Source organism: Daktulosphaira vitifoliae, unplaced genomic scaffold (assembly GCF_025091365.1).
Source record: "Daktulosphaira vitifoliae isolate Bord-2020 unplaced genomic scaffold, ASM2509136v1 Scaffold_1, whole genome shotgun sequence".
In the NCBI taxonomy this organism is placed as follows: Eukaryota; Metazoa; Arthropoda; class Insecta; order Hemiptera; family Phylloxeridae; genus Daktulosphaira; species Daktulosphaira vitifoliae.
This window is the reverse complement of record NW_026099572.1, coordinates 73668985-73692201: the sequence shown is the minus strand read 5'-3', so window position 1 is coordinate 73692201 and position 23217 is coordinate 73668985. Positions and strand designations below refer to the sequence as shown.

At 26.8% G+C, this 23217-nt stretch overlaps 1 protein-coding gene across 5 annotated transcripts in view; it reads left to right on the top strand.

The window, feature by feature from the left end:
* LOC126895993 (uncharacterized) overlaps positions 1-23217 on the top strand; it is a 124060-nt gene that overhangs the window by 60834 nt on the left and 40009 nt on the right. For 3 of the 5 annotated variants that reach the window (XM_050668379.1, XM_050668378.1, XM_050668377.1), the window contains exons 1-2: positions 10847-10895; positions 10959-11010. The exons of the other annotated variants lie outside the window; for them this stretch is intronic. In XM_050668379.1, coding sequence (XP_050524336.1) covers positions 10890-10895; positions 10959-11010 — 58 coding nt within the window. In that variant the 5' untranslated portion in view covers positions 10847-10889. Of the gene's footprint in view, positions 1-10846; positions 10896-10958; positions 11011-23217 lie in introns of those variants that run through there. 5 annotated transcript variants of the gene reach the window in all.

Here is a 23217-nt window from a genome sequence, read left to right as displayed (position 1 = left end):
TATTCTTCTAAAAAACATAATTTTTTGAAACTATAAATCGCGCTTTTTTTGGTGTGACTCAATTATCAGACAGAGAGAAAACCGTCCTATGTCCTATGATGCCAATATAACTCAAAGAGACCAAGTCGGATCGTCATTTTTTTTTTTTTTAATCATTGTAATTTATATGCATGCCTTTGCTTTATAATTATAATTTGATGTAAATGGAGACGCATATTATAAGACTGGAATTATAAATTATTACCGTCTCACTGTATGTAAAATTATATTATTTAAAAAACATACTAATTATGTATACAGGATGATTTTTTTATCATAACCCACTCAATTACTTGCAGAATAATAATAATTTAAACATTTTTTTTTTCATTATCTTTAGTTACACATTATTCTTGAATTTTTAACTATGTAATACTTTTTAAGTTCATCCCTTATGCCTTGGAAGGGGGTTAACTTTGTTTTTTTAAATGGTAACACATATTTTTAATTTAATAAAATGTTTGAGTTTTTAATTTAATAGTAAATGGCATTTGAATTTTTAATATAACTTAATTCGTTTATTAGATATAATCATTTAAAGTTTCAAATTTTTGAATTAATATACAGGTATAATACACAAGGGATTACAAATATAGGTAGCTAATTGGTTTTTTATAACATCGATATTAGCAGGTACACAGCATTGTTATTATCAATTGTAGTAAGGCACATTGTTATGAGTTTATAAATACACTAACTGACAATACAAAATGTATATCTATTGATAATCATAATTGATAATAAACAATCCGTGACTGAGACAGCAATGTCATAAAAATCCAATTAGCTACCTGTATTTACAATCCCATGTGTATTATACATGTATATTAACTCAAAATTTTGAAACTTTAAATGTTTATATCTAATAAGCTAATAAAGTTATATTAAAAATTCAAATGCCATTTACTATTAAATTAAAAACTCAAACATTTTATTAAATTAAAAATATGTGTTACCATTTAAAAAAACAAAGTTGACCCCCTTCCAAGGCATAAGGGATGAACTTAAAAAGTATTACATAGTTAAAAATTCAAGAATAATGTGTAACTAAAGATAATGAAAAAAAAAATGTTTAAATTATTATTATTCTGCAAGTAATTGAGTGGGTTATGATAAAAAAATCACCCTGTATAATTAAAAAAGAGAAAGAAGATTACCATTCATATAATGGTAATCTTCTATCTACTTTTTTTTTTGATGGTTCGGAATCTATTATTGAAATTCCTTGTTAGTGTTACTATTAGTCATACGAGTCAACCGTAATAGGAGCCAGATGTCGAACATGGCATTAAAAATATATTAGAGTATGTGATGTTTTTAATTAAAAATTAGACTTTTTTACAAATCTAGATGTGATTACTAAGCAATATAACAGAGGATATAAGGCATTTCTAATCTCTTTATTTCAGTTAGATTCATAAGATTATTATGTATCTTGCATAAGTGTTTGAAACCAACATAATGTCAAGTGCACTTTCTTATTATTGTTTTTCTTTTTTTCTTTCCATCTGAGGTGAAATACATTAATGTATTTTAAAGAAATTATATTAATTTTTTTATTGAATTTTAATTAATCCTAGTTGTATGATAGGCTAGGAACAAAGGAAGGCTTTAAAGAAATCTATATACTTGCAAAAATAAGATAGAAAAGGTCTAAAGATAATACGTAATCCAGTAGGACGAAAACAAACTAACGGCACTTGGTACGAATTATAACGTAATCCTGATAGGACGGAAACGGCAACTACGGCACTTATTTAAGTTTATAGCGTGGTCCAATAGGACGAGAAAAGAAACTAAATACACTTGTTACACTCCGCCGCTTAATTAGAATTGCCCTTATACAGATAAGTATAAGTATACTATATATATATATATGTATTTGTGTTAAATATGTTTTTATTCCGAGCAACCGTAATTACGTGAATACGATTAATAATTGCAAAATAATACCAGACGAGAAGGAAACATAAATCGCCAACCAATAAGGTGTACGTCGTAAACGGAATAGAACGCAATATCAGTAATCCATATTCGGCGGCGGTCTTATCTCAGGGGAGACAACCGATTGTCATATTAATAGCTGGACGGCTGATATCGAGAGAGACACGGGCGAGCACCAGCCTAGTGCAAATGGCGGTGCCGTGTCAAAGATTATCATTGTATAAGGTGTATAAAAAGTGTTGATAATAAGGTACTCTCGAGTGATGATGATGTGAAAAAAAGGTGGAAAGAGTATTTTGAAAAACTATTGAATAAGCAGTATCCAAAAGAGACATTAGAGGATATCTCGTGGAATGAGGGACTGGTAGATTTAATTAGTGAGAAAGAGATATCGGAGGCTGTTGCATCAATGAAAAAGAATAAAGCAGTGGGGCCAGATGAAGTGCCAGTAGAAGTATGGAAAATATTAGGCGGTGTTGGCATAAGGTGGTTGAAAATTAGAATTTATTTCTAGTATCTCCAGTCATTCAATATATGTTGGAAGTTATGAAATAGTCGATTCAGGGTCCTTAATAGGCATGATAGGACGTACAAAAGCTATGTGGTCTGCTTCCGATAAATATTCAGATTTATACCAAAAGTATAAACATTAAATATTTTAAATAATATCCTATTATAATATATATATTTCTAGAAAGGAAAATTCCAAATGAATAAAGAAATAGTATTGTGGTGCCGAGCTTTAAAGGTAAAGGTGACATACAGGAGTGTGGAAAATATAGAGACATTAAGTTTCTGACTCATAGTATGAAAATTTGGGAAAAATTAATAGACAAGAGATTAAGAAATGAGACATCGGTATCTAATAACCAGTTTAGTTTTATGCCTGGTAAGTCAACAATGGAGCCAGTATTTTGTGTCAAGCCACTAATAGAAAAGTTTAGGGAAAAGAAGAAAAAGCTATGTATGGTATTTATAGATTTGGAAAAAGCGTATGATAGATTAGTTGAAGTTTTGAAATGGAAAATTTTATGTATTTAGGGTCAGTTGTGCAATGTAAGACATAGAATTAAGTGCGGTTGGTTGAAGTAGAGAGAAGCGTCTGGCGTCTTATGCGATTAAAGAACTCCAATTAGGCTGAAAGGTAAATCCTACAAGACAGTAGTGAGGCCAGCCATGATGTATGGTTCAGAGTTGTAATAATTCAAAAATAAGAAAGACGTTGATGTTATATGTTTGGGTGTTTTTGATCAAGATTGGATATTTGGGGATTGGGTCAATTGGTGAGCAACGAGGTTCTATCGAGGTTGTAGAGTCCGATGGTTTATAACAATAGAGACAAGTAGATATAAAAAAAATAATAATTAAGGTTCCTCTTATAGAGATATTATAAATGATCCAACTAGTAAGTACCTGTAATATTACACTGTGGCAGCGAAGAGGCGGTGGCCATCTCACGAATACCCATTAGAAGTGTTATATATATATATACAGTAGAAATCACATTAGGTTTTAAACTTTTTTAGGAAACGATGAGGCGGTGGNGGGTTTCTATTGTTCTCATTGTTTGTAACAATGAGAACAATAGAAACCCGTTTCCTGACTTACTGAACACTCTGTATATATATGCAGTAGAAATCACATTAGGTTTTAAACTTTTTTAGGAAACGATGAGGCGGTGGCCATCTCACGAATACTATGTAATGTGATTATGTATAAGGTCCGAACTAGTTAATAATAATTAATTGTAGTTTAAAGATTAATATAATTATTTGATCTATTACTTTATCGCTCTATACTCAGATTATTAATTCTAAATAATTGAATTAAAAGATAATATAAGTATTGACTCTTAATGATTTAAAGTCTTACCTGAAGATTTTTCTTTGTTCTAATAATAACTTTTGACAATATCAGGTTATAACAAAATTAGTTCATAAATTAACAAGTAAGAATTTCACAATGATGATTACGAACTTTGGGTATCGATGTCGAGAGCGCGATTCGAACAGCTCAATGAATATTTAGAGACAGACACCCTCAAGCCCTCAGCACTCAGCCCTGACTAGAAGGATTACANTAACTTTTGACAATATCAGGTTATAACAAAATTAGTTCATAAATTAACAAGTAAGAATTTCACAATGATGATTACGAACTTTGCGTATCGATGTCGAGAGCGCGATTCGAACAGCTCAATGAATATTTAGAGACAGACACCCTCAAGACCTCAGCACTCAGCCCTGACTAGAAGGATTACACTGCCTTTTATAGTATTTTTTGATCCCCGAACAATCATCATTGTGTCATTCTTGTAATGTTATCGTTTATTGTTAAGTAAGCATATAATATGAAATATATAAATTAATACACATGGATAATATACAAATCATTTTTATACAACGCTAATATAGTTTGTTTTTACATTCTAGACTAGGGTTAACACATTGTGTTTTTTATTAAGATACGAGTAAAAAGAGCTGACAAGTATAATTTATAAATATCCTAAAGAGTGATTTTTAAAGGTGACTAATAATTGACTCATGACTGAATCGTGTATAATATAATATAATTAAACGACAGTATGCGTTTGTTAAATATTTCTCTAAGTTATTTATTTAAAAACAATCATGTTATTTTAAGCATATGAATATAATTTATAAATAAAAGTGTTAATAGTCTTAAATGAAAAACCATTATTGTGGACACAAACAAAGTAGTCCACTGTTATTTCATATTGTGATAGTGACGAGTGTATTACGACATTCGCCCTGATTTTTTTAAATGTTGTGTCCTCACAACTGAATTATAAGGGTGGATAATTTTGTGAATAAAAAAGTAATACAATAAAAATTAATGTTGCAATGTAAAAATTAAATTAAAGTTATTAGACATTTCTGAAAAATATTAATAGTGTTCTGATTGATATGTATAATACAGCACATGGTATGAATTCATTTAGTTAAAAAAATATATATATATATAATATATAGTTTTCCCAAATATATAAATAATCATAATAAATATTAGTAAAATAAATAGTAATGATAAATATGAAAAAAGTAAAAATTATATCATGTGTATAATGACAATAATAATAATAATAATATCGTAGTGATAATAGATATAAATATATGGTTAATATGTAAGTAATAACAAGTAATGTTGATAAATATCAATTTCTTATTTTGCTATTAGTTTATAAAATAATATATGTTAGTAAGTATTTTTTTATTAATGAATAATAATGTATAGTATAATAGTAAATAGTGATATAATCTAATATAATATGGTATTTATTAGTTCAGTGATTGCTAAAATATATATAGCATAAAAATGATTTTGTAGTGTTGTATCTTTACAACTCGTAATTAATTCTAATCTTTTTTTTTTTATAACAAAAGCAGATTAGAAATCTGAACATAGAGTAAGGCAATACATTTATGTATAATAAGAATGGTTAATTTGTAATGAATCAGAAGTTGTTTTTGAAAACCATTATGTTCTCTCCATATATAGCAATAGCCACTAAAATAATAAGTTCAGACATTTTTCATTCTTCTATAATTTTGGTCTTTGTAATTTAAATGTATTTCTATCTGGTTCTGTATAATTATAATCATAAAACTTAATTCAAAATGGAAATCAATGATTCTACTTTGTTTTAGGGCTTCACATTCCTAGTGGTTTATAGTATCTTTCTTTTGAAGCTATGACTGCCAAAATCAAACAAATTTTGATAACACAGATAGATTTAATTGTTTTTGTAGTATATATATATATATATATTGTATAAGCACTCAACTCTTTGATTCTTACTAATAATTTGAATTCTGTAGGCTTCAACTGGCGTCGCTGAACTAATTATTTAATCACCATTACTAGTATGAATTGCTTTTTCTTCATTTATAATGATCTTTTGTATTTTACAATGATTTGAAATAGTTAAAACTTGCTTTACAATTGTAATTTTTTATACAAAATTATTTGTTTTATTAACCAATTACAAAATTATAATTACTGATTATACAATGATTTAAAACACGTACATTAAATTATTACATCTAGACATAGTGTGATTAAATATAGAATATCAATTACTAATATTCATAAGCTTTAAATAATATAAAAATTTTGCTTTTGCATGATTTGTATGTTTATGAGCATTTAAAAATTATGCATAATTTACAAAAAAAGTAATATAAAGTACAATATCCATTTTAATAAAAAATAAATAAATCATAAATCCATTGTTATAAACAATTTTTTTTTTTTTATTGACAATGTTTTTTCTATCATGACCAATACATCAACAATTATCTAAAAATGTTAACCTCCTGGTCAAAAATATAAATGACAGGTTTAAAAAAAAGTTCTGTGTAATATTTAAAAGACCAATAATATTTATTTAAAGAAACATGAAATATATTTTTTACGTGTAAAACAATTCTTCTAAAGTTAGGTATAATATTTGGAATATTTTCATATACGAAGTTAAGTTATAATTACTAAGTATAGGTGTACCTGATGAAAATGAAAGCGATTTATTAAATATGTTTTGAAAAAGTAAATTTTTTAAATCTTGTGCAATTTCTGTAGTGTTACCAATGCTATAATTATAAGTAAAGTTTATTTTAAACCGATCTGTTAAGTTCATGTATATCTGTAAAAGTTTATAAATTAATAAAATTAAGTTTAAATATTGGAAATTTTTTTTGCCTTTAATAGATTTATTTTTCTTTTAATTAAAGACTGATTTAGTTTAATACTCTCATTTATATTTTCATTTAGAATAACTACATAATTAGAATATAAATTATTGGTTTTAATTAATGTTGGTGTTGCAAAATTATATGATGTGTTTGTTTTAATATTTTCATCTATTTGTTTGTTTAACTCTACTTTTTACGATAATCTATCTAATTTATATGAATTTTGAAAGATGAAATTCTTTATTAAACTTTCGTCATTTGCTAATTTAATTTTAAAGATCTCTTTTAATTGTGAATTATTGTATTGTATTAACATTTTAGGAATTTTTTTGTGTTCAGAGTTTATGAAATGAGGTGACATGTCCTTTAATCTTATTTCGAAATTTTCGTCTGTAATTTTGACTATTATGACCTTTAGACTTAAAAAATTGAATTTTTCACTGTTTGTATTAATATTAATAGCTGACACATAATTTTCCATATTTTTGTAATTATTTTTTAAATTTAATTTATCATAATTTAATGTATTTTCAAGAAATACTGGTATTGAAGTTTTATTATGTAAAGTTATAATTTTTTTATTAGAATCAATTACGCTATTATTTTTTAATAAAAAGTCTTTACCTAAAAGTATACAACAAGCCAAGTTATTGACAACGAATACCTTAATGTGATAATATACAGAATTTATTTGTAAAATAATTGAAGAGTGAATGTGTCAAACGTTCTATGTGCCAAAAAAGTGAAAAATTGTTTTATTTCTGATTTATGTTCTATGTACCAAAGGTCACAATCTTGTATGTGTTTCAAGTGTCAATTAAATTTTTTACTTGTACAAAATTGCGTTCATAGATTGTATTTGTTCTGTGAGACATGCCCATTGTTACCTGTACGTTCTAAGTGCCTTGGGCGAATATAATAGTTTGATGATAACAATATTATGATATAGTCCGTTATATTTCAAAATAATACTGGTGTTAATGTGTTCGTTAAGTTTTCTTTTTCATTTGTTTAATTGTGTTATTATGGATACTGAAAGTATACATATTTTACGAAGTGGTAAAAAAAGAAGAAATGATCAGACTAAAAAAAGAATTAGTGGAAAATCGTATGCGACCAGGAAAAGCAATAATACAATTCAGGAAAGCCGTCAACTTAGTTGTTATAACTTTGGAATACATCTCGGTGACAGCAATACAGCCTTTATGTGTATGTGGGATGAAAGTATTGCTTCTCGTGGAAGCTCAGAAATCGCTTCTTGTCTTTTTCAAGTTATTAACAAAAACGAAAATATGATAAATCGCAAAAAACTAATTATATGGTCAGACAACTGTGCTGGCCAAAATAAAAATAAAACGTTAGTAGTTTTGATGTTATATTTAATAAATATGAGGATATTTGATGAGATTATACAAACATTTTTGATAAACACTCTTTCTTGGCTTGTGATCGTGATTTCGCTATTATCGAAAAGAGACGTAGAGTTTTTCAAAATTTCACTCCTTCTGATTTACAAGAAATCGTTAAAGCAGCGAAGTTGACAAATCCATTTCGAGTTATTTCGATGGATGAAAACAACTTTTTCAACAACTNCAATTTTTTTAACACAACCAAGTTTCCAATGTTCGATGATTAAAGTTTCATTTTTAACTCCCAAAAAAATCTATTATAAAAAAACATTTTCAGATGAAGAACTTTGGAAAGATTTTAACGTTTTTAAAAGAAATGCTACTGTAGACCAACTTAAAAATCAAACGTTTATACCTATACCGAAACCCACATTATCGTCAGAGAAGAAAAAAGATTTGTTGGCCATGATTCCTTTTTTACCTGATAAGCACAGAAACTTCTATAAAAATATAACGTCATGAATTAATTTTTTTTGCTATTTATTATGATGTTGCTATGTTCTAATTATGTTTAATCTAGATTTTTTTTTTAATTATTATTAGGTTTGTTAATTTATTTTTCAATTTGTGATACTCAAGAAAGCTACTGTTTTCTTTTCTTGTTACATTTTTATATGAAGAAAAAATTTTATTTTACGTTTTGAGATTTACTGACAATGTCATGTTAGATTAAGAGTATTTTTTATTTAAGTTTGTACATTTATTTTTCAATTTGTGATACTCAAAAAAAGTGTTGATTTTTTTACATATTTTATAAAAATATACATGATGTCTTAATAAAATAAAGAATGATTTTCTGTTATCTATAATAATATATTGGTCCTTGGAACGATAACATTATCACATTATTTGGAACTTGGAACTTTAATATTATAATACTTGGCACTTGGAACTGTCATTAGCAAATGNATTATCACATTATTTGAAACTTGGAACTTTAATATTATAATACTTGGCACTTGGAACTGTCATTAGCAAATGTTTAATTTATACTAATATGAAATGACAAAATAAAATAATAGAAATTTACGAGGCTATTAATATAGTGTAAATATAGCATAACATATATTTTTATACAAAATTATAAGAAAATTTTTAATTTGTGATGTTTTTTGTGTTTTCTGAACAAATATTTTTTTGGCACATAGAACGTTTGACACATTCGCTCTTCAATTGTTGTTTCACCTAAAAATCGTATCTAGCCGAAGACATTACCCTCCAAAATTGAAAAAATTTCGCTCGTTAATGGGGGAAACCTCATAAAAAATTACAAATTTATAAAAATCGCTAATTTTCGAAAATTTTAAAAAATTTTTTAATAACAACTGTCATAACTTTTTCAAAAATGAACATATCAATATAATTTTTTTTTATAGATGCTTGATAACTATCATTTGGTATATATTTTTGATAAATTTGACCCTTTATCTGCCCACAGGGGGGGATTTAAAATGACAACTTTTTCACAAAAAAATTACTTTTACATTTAACTTTTAAAAGTGTTCCGGAAAGTCTGACACTTATATATATATATCTTAAATTAATGGTAATGTAATATACTTTATTATGAAAAAAAAAAAATTTCGTACTTTATTTTGTCTTCACGGTGAAAATGGCTACCGAATGCTATTATCGTGTGAAAATTCACGATTTTATTTTTTACAATTTTAACTTAATAATGCTATAACTTATTGAGAAGTGTATGGATCAACACAATTTTTTTATGAGAAATAATATTTATATCTCTCTTTCATTCGACATACTTTATCTTAATCAAGATATTAATAAGAAACTAGCNCGACATACTTTATCTTAATCAAGATAATAATAAGGAACTAGCAGATAATGTAGCTTTTGGAATAATCCACCAATTTTTTATAATTAAACATTATCTAAAGATTTGTATCGAAGCGTTTTTTTTATAGTGATTTTAATTACTGTCAGATATCATCTACACTTGTCCCAACTATGACACGTCACCACTATGTCGTTACACTACTATGCTACCATTTTTTATTAATGCATTCTTTAAGTATAGTATATTCTGACAACGCAGATTTGGCAAATAATTTTTCATGTGTATTGTAATATAGGTCATTATTTTGTAAAACTGAAAACAAAGCATTTTCGTATTGTTTGGTTTAATTATGAATTTCTTGATCTATTATTACAAAAATATAATATAGTCTATTATTTGTAAACCTAGAAGTAGAACACTTTTGTAATGTTTAGATTGATTGTAATTCCCCGAATTATTGTTACTAGATCAGGAAGTAAATATTTATAAACATTTTTGAAAATGATTACTATATGAATTTTATAAAAAGAAAAACAAAATATTTTAGTATATAAGACGAAATGGAATGAATTGAAAAAAGGAGGAGAGAGAGAAGACCTCGGGAGTACCGAAGGTAATCTCTTTCCGCGTGGTACGTATGTGACATTAAGTTTTCATTTTGTGTATTATTTATTTATCCTGTTTTTAGTGTATCATTATTTTATATGTTTTACTTTGTTTGATTATATCTTTATTAATTACATTTTGCGATATTATTGAACTGTTATAACTATAAGTTAGAACAAAAAGATTGTTCCATATTTAAATACAACAGTATGAATAATTTGACTAAAAATAATAATAATTTTTTAAGGTATATTTTAATATTTACTTTTTAAGTTTAAAAATATAAAAGTAGAAATTAATTATGTCAGTCGTTGTTTATATATGCATTAATATAACCAAAAAATAGTTATTAGTTATTTAGAATTTAATAATTGAATAAAAATGGAGGTGAGTATACACTTAACTTTAGGGCTCGATTAAAATCTAATAGAATATTTAATTTAATTTTAGAAATGGAATTTCATATCTTTTTTGTTGACATTATCCTGTTTGGATAACGATGGTAAATACTATTTTACATTACTTATGCCTTTTAATTTTATTATCTATACGTGTAATTTTTTTACGTGTAATTATTTCACATTATCTTTGAAGTTACGCTTTTATATGTACAGGGGAGTGGATTATACAGGATATTATGCAATATAATGTATATCCCATATTATAAAATTGTTTGATTAAAAAATTTTACAATACTATGTATCAATTTTACCTCAGTGTTTTTCATTTTTTTTGTGTCTGCCAGTACTTTTTATCATTTACATGACCAAAATTTTTTAAATTTGTTAGTACATCATAAGATTAAAAATCGTATCTAAATGAAGACATTGCCTTCAAATATTAAAAAACTACTATTAATGAATGAAATAGGAGTTAATTATGCTCTTGGAATAATAAGATATAGTTCTGAATATTTCAATTGTAAAATCCATTTAAGCACCAAGACTTAGAAATTATTACTATTTAATTTACATTAAAATTATTACAATAAAAATACAAAAATTAGCGAGATACTTTAAACGATATATTATGGTTTTCTTATATATTTTTAATTTATAACTTTTTTAATGGCAACTTACATATGACTGGTCGATAATATTTTTTGAAACAGTAATTGCAGAGTTCATATTATAAAAAATAACATAACTCACATTTCACCTTTTCTCTATATTTTAATATAGTTACAAATTTCGAAATAATGGGTCAAAAAAAGCTTATGATCAGATATTTTTTTAATTAGATCATTTTTTATTTTGTTTGTTGCTATTTAAAAAATTTAATTAAAACCTTCATTAAGTTGCTAGTGGGTTTTTTTTATAATTCGGCCTGTAACAACAACATGGTCTATCACTTGCATAACGACTAGCTATAGTAGCAAGGGTTCNCTTGCATAACGACTAGCTAGAGTAGCAAGGGTCGCCACCACCTAGGCGAGGTGTCACACCTATCAGATATGATTACCGGACCATAGGTGGAATTTAATTTTAAGTTAATTAAAAGTATAATCTAAGTTAATATGTCGTTATATGTATAAATTACTATAATGCCTCGTGGTTTATTAAACACAATTATGACAATCAAAGTTGTATGTGGTTGATATGTAAAACATACCGTAGCCCGTGTCTAAATTAAGGAACAGGGATAAAATTCACGCGAGTAATTAAGTTACTCGCGCAATAAAATAAATATTACAGTTGAAATTAATAAGGAAATTTAATTTAATTGTTAAAAAAAGAAAATTAAGTTAAACATGGACAAAAATGCGAATGCATGAAAAACCATGTCTACAAATAAAGGCAATAAAAATAAAATAAAATATTTAAACAAAAAAAACAAATAATATTACAAACATCACGGACGGTATTGGAACACATCCGTTAATGTTAATCGGAAATTAATGAAAAACACCAGAAGCGGTCTGGACACTCGCTCCTTAACGTTGGCTAGAAGAAAAGGGAAACACGTGCTCTCCACACATAAACAAAATTAAGTTAATTTACAATGAAATAAAAATTAAATTAAATAATTAATAAAATATAACTTATTACATAAATATAATATATAAAAGAAAACGATACCCGGTCTCCAAAGAGACTCATCCGATGGTCTGAATGCTTCGCCGAAAAGACCTGGCTGTCCATCATTGGCGGCTCTATTCTATCATTGAAAAAATTATTACAAGAAAAAACAAACGTGTGCCATCTAGTACAGTCAATGACAGAAGAAGGAAGAAGAGCCAACACCGATATAATGGCAATTTCAAATCGATTACGGCCAGTAATCAGCCTTTTTGGGAGGTATCAATATCGATATTAATTATATTTATTCCCTTTTGTCTGTTGGTGAGTATTGTACGAAGTAAACTGGATCTTGCTACATTGGAAAATGGGATTTGTCGCATAAGGCCAATGACGTTTAAAATGTTTTATGACTTTCTAGAAACACGTGCTAGTTCTTTAGAGTCGTTTGAAGGACAAATTGGTCAAAGTCGTCAGGTAAACAAGTTGAAGTCAAGTAACCGTGGTTTGACTGTGTTATCAGTACAAAGAAGAATTAAAATTTGTCCCATCTGTTCACAAACTCATATGATTTACTACTGCCCTAAATTTAAATCTATGTCTATATTTTAATATATAAAAGAAAACGATACCCGGTCTTCGAAGAGACCCATCCGATATGGATGCTTCTTCGAAAAGACCTGAACGTTCGTCGTTGGCGGCTCTTCTCCATCATTGAAAAAAAATGTCAATAAAACAATAAATGTTTGCACTCTAGCACTGTCAATGACAGAAGAAAGAATGGAGAAGAGTCAACACCGACTTAACGGCAATTTCAAATCGATAACGGCCAGTCTTTATGGAAGGAATCAATACTGATAAACAATTCGATTTTAATTATATTTCTCTTTTATCGCCTTATCTAGCGGTCAGCGGCAAAATAATGAGTGGTTGACACTGCTGTGTCAGAAAAAGGTTCTATCGTGCGATAGAATAAATAAGTAGTCATAACAAAAATCAAAACCTTCGAATTTGTGACGTTACAGAAACCTCCCTTGAGAAGGTTTGAAATAACGTGACAAATCTTCTCAAAAAGAGAAAACGAACACTCAAAGTGGACCTCAACCTTCAAGCAAAACAAGAAAAACAAAATTAAAATAGCATAAAGAGAATAAAACAAAATAAATTGAAAATAAATCAATCAAATATACATTATGAGATTATGAAATCATATAAAATTATTATTAAGAGTTGAATAAAAAAAATTTTAATATAAAATAGAATCCATTTTATAGACTAGACGTAGACATTGGAGACAAGTACTTTTTGAGAAATATCACATTAAATGTACCCCAAAGCTTTCCTGCATCTGGATCGTTCACAATATATGCATTTTGATGTTTAACATTAGTAACTACAAATGGTCCTTCGTACAATAAAAAAAAATTGCTGATCATTCGGTCTACACTAGAACTAAGTTTATGAGAACGAACGAAGACTAAATCTCCTATTTTAAAGGAAATAGCAGGGCCACCACGATCGTGAAGCAGTTTTCGTTGATTTGATTTGGAAAGTTGTATTTCACGGGCCATTATATATTTCTGTTCTTTGGATAAGTCTGAACCTGGAGGAAACTGTATTATTTTCTTTATTAGAGATGATTTTATATCACGGCAAAACAATTCGTTTGTTGTAAATCGAGTAGCTTCGTGAAGAGTATTACCAATTTAATATAGAGGACATATCGTGGCCAATTAGAGTGATATTCATGACAATATGCTCTAAAAAATCAAACGTGATCGCCAAATACGGCTGCCAAATTGTTTTGCGTGATCTGACACTACAACCTGCGGCATTCCATAAGTGGCAATATAATCATTAGTCATTCGATTGTTCATAGCTAACGTGGTAGCTTTCTTCAAAGAATACAGTCGAACAAAACATGTAAAATTATCCAGAACAACAAATATGTATGATACGCCATTCCAACCAATAGGTAGAGGACCGTTTAAATCGACACGAACACGTTGAAGAGGAGTCTCGGCGATTATACTTTGCATAAGACCTTCATTTCTTTTAGTTTGATGTTTAGTACGTTGACATATATCACATGAAGACAATATATGACGGACTTTAAGTTCCATATTTGAAAAAATACAAAATTCTTTGATCCGACGTGACCGTACAAAGTATATGGGTGGATTTGAAAAACTGTTACAATAAAAAAATAAAAATATATATAACTAAAAATACCAAAAACATAATAATTAATTAAACAAAACCCAATACGGAGGGGTCGCGGCACAGTGGTGACGTGGCATAGTTGGATCAAGTATAATGATATCTGACAGTGATTAAAATCACTATAAAAAAAAAACGCTTCGATACAAATCTTTAGATAATGTTTAATTATAAAAAATTGGTGGATTATTCCAAAAGCTACATTATCTGCTAGTTTCTTATTAATATCTTGATTAAGATAAAGTATGTCGAATGAAAGAGAGATATAAATATTATTTCTCATAAAAAAATTGTGTTGATCCATACACTTCTCAATAAGTTATAGCATTATTAAGTTAAAATTGTAAAAAATAAAATCATGAATTTTCACACGATAATAGCATTCGGTAGCCATTTTCACCGTGAAGATAAAATAAAGTACGAAATTTTTTTTTTTCATAATAAAGTATATTACATTACCATTAATTTAAAATATATATATAAGTGTCAGTAATTCCGGAACATTTTCAAAAATTAAGTTGAAAAAGTTCTACTTTTTATATGCATTTTTATGTTTTGAACCCCCCTTTATTAAGGGAAATGGTCCAATTTAAAAAAAAAGGTATGTCAAATGAAAGAAGTATATAAATATTATTTCTTATGAAAAAATTGTATTGATCCATACATTTTTCAAAAAGTTATAACATTTTAAAGTTTAAAATGTAAAATATAAAATCAAGAATTTTAACACAAAAATATCATACGGTAGCCATTTTCACCGCGAAGACAAAATAAAGAACGAAATTTTTTTTTTCCATAATAAAGTTTATTACATTAGCTTTAATTTAAAAAATATATAAAAGTGTCAGTATTTCCGGTTACTATTAAGTTACTATTTTAATATAAGGGGAAATTATCCAATTTTAATAAAAAGTATGTTAAATGAAAGATGTACTTATAGTGTATTTAGAAAAAAAAAATTGTGCTTATACATACATTTTTCGAAAATTTATAGCATTTTAAAGTTAAAGCTTTAAAATCAAAAATTTTAACACAAAAATACCATTTATTTAAATACAGCAGCCGTTTGCATGCAAAAGATAAAGTGTCAGGACAAATTTTTTTTTTCATTTTATAGTGCATGACAAAAGCTTTCATTTGGTATATGTTTAAAAAAAATCAGTATTTCCGAAACATTTTCAAAAGTTAAGTTGAAAAAGTTATTGTAAAAAAGTTACTGTTTTAAATCCCCCCTGTGAACAGGTTAAGTATTAGATTTTCAAAAAAATGATATCAAATGAAAGGTAAATATCTAAGGTTTTAATATAAAAAAAAATATGTTGATTTTTGAAAAAGTTATGGAATTTTTAAGAAAAAAAAATGAAAAAAATGACAAAATTTACCGATTTTTAAATTCGTAATGTTTTTGGAGATTTCCCCCATTTGCGGGGAACGAGAGAAAATTTTTCAATTTTGAGGGTAATGTCTTCGACTAGATACGATTTTTATCTTTTGACGTATTGTTGAAAGAAATCGGTCCAGTAAGAGCTGAGAGAAAATAGTTGTGATAGATACAAAAAAAATAAATAAATAAACAAATCATAGTAAAATTAATACCTTCTCAGCTTCGCATTGAAGCTAAAATTGAGTGGCCATTAAAATAATAGCCCTATTTTTCACTACGAAGTGAACTTCGTAGTCTCAGACCAACTTACCATGTCGGATGAAAACATAGATCCATTAATGGCTTATGAACCACAAGGTATGCTAAACCATTTTCAATTGCTTGGACATCTCATCTTTATTATTATGTCATTTTAAAAAAACTTTTTTTTTTCTTTGCATATTATGAATCTGTTTATTAATTTACTGTTTGTTTTATTGGTAAACTGACCATGTGGTCGATATTTTATTATTGATAAATGACTATATTTATGTTATATATTAATGATCAATACAATTTTTTTATGAGAAATAATATTTATATTGCTCTTTCATTCGACATACATTATCTTAATCAAGATATAAATAAGGAAATAACAGATCATGTAACTTTTGGAATAATCCAACAATTTTTTAAAATTAAACACTATCTAAAGATTTTCATCGAAGTGTTTTTTATGATAGTGATTTTAATCATTGTCAAATATCATTATACTTGACCAAACTATACCACTGTTCCGCGAATCCTCTGTGCTGTATATAATATATAATAGTATTATAATACTATTATATATTTAACATTAACAATTGGTTGACGTCAATACTTAGAAAGTCAGGTTCCTTATCAATACCTGGATGGTCGGGTACCTAGTCCTCAACTACCTACACACTGCATATATTAAGTGTAATATTATACACGTACTTTATGCTTTCTCTAAAAGTTTATATATATATAATAAGGTGGCCCTCAAAAATCGAATGTTTTTTTTTTTTTACGCTACCCCTTAATTATTTTTTAATAGTCAAAAAAATGAGCTGTGCAAAATTTGGGACCGATCCGTTAAGGTTAACCCGTGCATTAATTCTTTCAATGATACGTCAAACGATCACAAATCGTATCTAGTCGAAGACATTACCCTTAAAAATTGAAAAAAATTCCCTTGTTCCCCATAAATGAGGGAAACCTCTAAAAATATTACAAATTAAAAAATTGCTAATTTTCGAAATTTTTTCAATTTTTTTTACTAAAATGTGCCGTAACTTTTTCAAAAATGAACATATCAATATAATTTTTTTTTATAGATGCTTGATGTCTTTACCTATCATTTGGTATATTTTTTTTGTAAATCTGACACTTTATATGCCCACAGGGAGTGATTTAAAATGACAACTTTTTCACAAAAAATTAACTTTTTGAACTTAACTTTTGAAAATGTTCTGGAAGGTCTGACACTTTTATATATATCTTAAATTAAAGCTTATGTAATATACTTTATTATGAAAAAAAAATAATTTACCTCTAGACTTGTCTTCACGGCAAAAATGGCTACCGAATGCTATTTTCGTTTGAAAATTCTCGATTTTATTTTTTATATTTTGAACTTTATTATGCTATAACTTATTGAAAAGTGTATGGATCAACACAATTTTTTTATGAGAAATAATATTTTTTAATAATTCCTTTTTTCATTTGACATACTTTATCTTAATTAAGATATTAATAAGGAACTAGCAGATCATGTAGCTTTTGGAATAATCCACCAATTTTTTATAATTAAACATTATCTAAAGATTTGCATCGAAGCGTCTTTTTTTTTTTGATAGTGATTTTAATCACTGTCAGATATCATTATACTTGATCCAACTATACCATGGCATCACTGTGCCGCGACCCTCCTGTGCTGGGTTTTTTTTTTTTTAGTTAAAGTAAATCATTAAAATTAATTCAGTTCTGGATATTTCAATTGTAGAATCTTTTTAAATACCAAAAATTACTTAGAAATGATATTATGATTTCTATTTAAGTGTTCTATTACGATAAAAATGCAAAAAAATAATGAGTTTTTCTGATAAATATACTGTAAATAGTAATTATAAAATTTCCTGACTGCATATTAATCTTAAAAAAAACATTGTTTTAATTCTCATAAAATTTTCTATTTAATGATTCATTCTAGTCAACGAAGGAGTAATTTTGGCAAATAGCAGAAAAAACCCCCAACCAATTTTTTTTTTTTTTTAAAGTAGGCAATTGGTGGATTATTCCAAAAGCAACATCNTTCCTTTAGAGAAATTGGTGAAATATTTTAAAAGCAACATGAACTCTTATTTCTTTAATTATATCCTGATTAGTAGTTCTTTGATTTTAAAATATAATATATGAATAAATACTAATTATAGTTTTTAAATTTAGTATGAAATTGATATTTAATAATTTAATATTGTAATTTAAACGAAAAATTATAAAAACAATAAAGAAGTTATATTTTGCTTTACTTTTACGTGTATAAATATTTAAAGGGCTTGATACAATAACTATCAATAAAAACTGTTTGTTACTATAAATGAATGCACTGGACTTCAAGGAACTTTCATCAGAGCAAAAATATACTTTTCTAAATAAAATTTTCGCGTTATTTTCAAATCTACAATTAGACTTTATCTATCAGTTATAATTTTTTATATTATTACTAATTATATATAAAATAATAATTAAAAAAAAAAAAAATTGTATTCAAATTATTACTGATTTGATTTTTAATATGTTAAAAATAATCAGTCCTTTTTAACCTATTTTTTTGGTTCTTCAAAGTTGATGAACAATTTTTGATAAAAATTTATGAAAGTTTATAGTAAAAAAAATTGAATATATTACCATAACTTTTAGTTCAATTACAAGTTTAAAATTGACATCTAGGCCAGTCAACAAAGGAAAAATATCTTAAAAAATTACCAACCAAATTTTGTTTTATTAATAGTTGAATTAAAATATGTATAATGACATACTAATAGTTCTTAAGATTGGAATTGAGCTTTTTTTTACAGCCTTGCAAAAGTTCAAAAATATAAGGTTTTTTTAATTTTCTCAAAAAATATTTAACTTACAAAAAAAGTTTCGTACAAAAGTTGTTTAAAAGACAATTATAAACAAAAAAATTATCTTATATTTTTTCATTTAAACAAATATTTTTCGAGTTACATTACATTTAATATGAGTACTAAAATTTATATTCCATTTTTTTCATTTTACGGTTACTTTTTATCATGTTACACTTACGTTAGACACAATGTTATAAATGCATATGTGTGTATGTGTGAGTTTATTTATTTATTGTATCATTAAAGTGTAGTGTATATTAATATACAAGCGATAGAGTAGGTAATTGATTTGACGCTATATTATTTAAACCCAACTAAACGCTAAATTGTACATTCCGAAACAACAATCATATTATGTCAATTGCCACCGGAATTTCTGGTAATATTTTTCTTTTTCTTTGCCTTAATCCCAACTACTTGGGGTCGGCCACCCTTATCCTAAGCTTCCACTTGACACGATCTCCCACATCTTCTACGCTCACATCAGCTGTCCTCAAATCGCATTCAATAGCATCCCTCCATCTCTTTTTTGGTCTTCCTCTATCTCTTCTTCCTTCAACATTCATTTCTATAACTGTTCTTACAGCTTTCGATTCTTCTTTCCTCATACCATGACTAAACAATCTAAGTCTATTTTCTGTCATCTTATCCACGATTGACGCAACACCTATACTTCCTCTTATATGCTCGTTCCTTATCCTATCTTCTCTAGTCACTCCACTCATCCAACTAAGCATTCTCATCTCTGCTACACTTATTCTCTGCTCTACTTTCTTATCAACCGCCCAACACTATGAACCATACATCATAGCTGGCCTCACAATTGCATACTGAATATAAAAACTATAATTAGTATTCCTTCATATATTATATTTTAAAATCAAAAAACTACTAATCAGGATATAATTAAAGAAATAAGAGTTGATGTTGCTTTTGAAATAATCCACCGATTTCTCTAAATGAAAAACACTATCTACAAATTTGCATCGAAGCGTTTCTTATGATAGTGATTTGAATCACTGTCAGATATCATCTATACTTGTCCCATCTATACCTCGTCCACACTGTGCCTCGACCCCACTGTGCTACCGTTTTTTTTTTTTTAATAATTTTTTATTATTTAAATACTGATTTTTTAAAGATTAGTAATAATATCAAATCTCAGATGTGATAGAAAAAGTCTAATTGTTGATTTGAATATAGTAAGAAAATTTAATTTAGAAAAGTATATTTTTTCTTCTGATGAAACTTCCATGTATTCCAGTGTATTTATTCATAAGAAACAAACGATTTATTGAAAATTATTGTATCAAGCCCATTAAATTTTTATACACGTTAAGAGTAAAAAAACCCAGCACAGTGGGTTGGGGCACAGTGGGGTCGTGGCATAGTTGGGTCCAGTATAGATGATATCTGACAGTGATTAAAATCACTATCATAAAAAACGCTTCGATGCAAATTTGTAGATAGTGTTTAATTCTAAGAAATTGATGGATAATTACAAAAGCAACATCAACTTCTATTTCCTGAATTATACCCAGATTAGTAATTCTTTTAATTATATATTATATAATTTTTAAAATTAATTATTTTCAAATTATTATTCATTTTGATTTTTAATATTTTAAAAGTAATCATTTTGAACCTACTTTTTTTTGTTCTTTAACGTGAAAGTTTTAATAAAAAAAAAAAAAATGAATTTATTACCATAACTTTAGCTCAACTTGCAATTTTGAAATTGACATTATTAAATAGAAAAAAATGAAATTGTTAAGATTAATATGAATCAGGAAATTTTATAATTACTATTTACAGTACATTTATCAGAAAAGTTCAATTTTTTTTTTACCTTTTTATCGTAATGGACCAATTAAATAAAAATCATAGTAATCATTTCTAATTAACTTTTGGTGCTTAAAGATTCTACAATTGAAATATGCAGAACTCAATTAATTTTAATGATTTACTTTAACTAAAAAAAACAAAAAAAAATAGTTATAAAAATATACTCAATTTTGAGCGTATTATAAAATTTGATTATAATTGTAAAAATCCATCGTTAAATTCAGGTGAAACTAAAAATCATTTTTTTTTTTGAAATTTATGACTTATATAGCAACATGTTACAAAAAAAAATTGGAATATTATAGACTGGTAGTAGCACACACAAATAGAGTTAAAAAATTACAAAGTAAAATTAATTACTTTTGTAGTTGAATACTTTTATCATATCAAATCTAATTCGACAATAAATACTTTATGAATATTAGAAATGAATGATTTTAATTGTTTGTATGAAAAAGCTGGTTAAGCTACTTTTTATTTGAATAAGGAATTTTTTTCGATTTTTAAGAGTAATAACTTAAACTAAATACGAATTGTAATCATATGACGTATCATTGAAATAGTAGGTCTAGTGAGGGTTGGCAAAATAAATCATAGCCACAAAAAAAACCACATAGTAAAATAATATTAACATGAATAAGAAATTTCTTCTCACGAGGGGAGAATATAGTGATAGGATTCTTTATATTTATTGAAGTTATTGAATCTAAATGAGTTCAATATCAAATAATTTGAAAATTTTATTCTAACTCAAAAAAAAAATGCAAAATTTTCTTCCCCAAAGACGGATTTGAACCTCGTACCCTAGGCATGTAAGACACAAGCGTTACCGATTTGGCAACTGTTAATCGCTTACTCCGAATGATAAAATTGGCTACTTAAGCTGACTCAAATTTAAAAATTAATTTTTCAACTTTAATAAAGTAAAAAAATTTAAATAAGTTTAATTTCTTATGTCTTATGAACTTTGTTCTATGTCAATTAAATTATATAATATTCATGAAAGTCAATGTATTCCCCTTTTAAGATATTTTAAAGTAAAATAAAATACAAAACCTAAAATTTTAATAGAAAAATAGCATATTTTTGAATACAGTAGCCATTTGCGCATAAAAGATAGGTCGTCGGGACAAAATTTATTTTTTAAATTTTATAGTACATAAAATAAGCTTTAATTTGATATATGTTTGAAAGACGCGGTATTTCCGGAACATTTTCAAAAATTAAGTTGAAAAAATTAATTTTTGTAAAAAAGTTGCCATTTTAAATCCCCCCCAATGAGCAGGTTAAGTGATAGATTTTCAAAAAAATGATATCAAATGAAAGGTAAATATCTAAGGTTTTAGTATAAAAAAAAATTATGTTGATTTGTTGATTTTTCAAAAAGTTATGGAAGTTTTAAGAAAAAAAAGTGAAAAAATTTCGAAAATTAGCGATTTTTAAATTTGTAATTTTTTTGGATATTTCCCCCATTTGCGGGAAACGAGGGAATTTTTTTCAATTTTTAAGGGCAATGTCTTCAACTAGATACAATTTATGATCTTTTGACGTATTTTTGAAAGAAATCGGTCCAGTGAAAGCTGAGAAAAAGTGGCAACAGAAAAAAAAAAAAAAAAAAAAAACCACATCATAGTAAAATTAATACCTTCTCCGCTTCGCATCGAAGCTAAAATTTCATTAATGTTTGGAAGAGGATAAGAATCACCTACGGTTATTTCGTTAAGTTTTCGGAAATCTATAACTATACGCCATTTCTTTTAACCAGACGCATCAAATTTTTTCGGGACTACCCATAAAGGCGAGGTTCAAGGACTATTTGACATTTCAATGATACCTTGATCTAAAAGATTTTTAAGTTGTCTATCAACTTCTGCTTCATAACACATAGGGTATCTGTATTGTTTTATATTAATTGGATGAGCGTTAGGAGTAATAATTTTATGTTTGGTTTGATTATTATAAGAAAGTTTATCACCCGGTAAAAAAAATATATCATTAAATTGATTGCATAAATTATTAATAGACGACTTTTCTTCGTCGTTTAAATGATTTAGTCTAAGGTTTTGATTTAAAAGGGTTAATCTATTATTATTGTTAGTATTAAC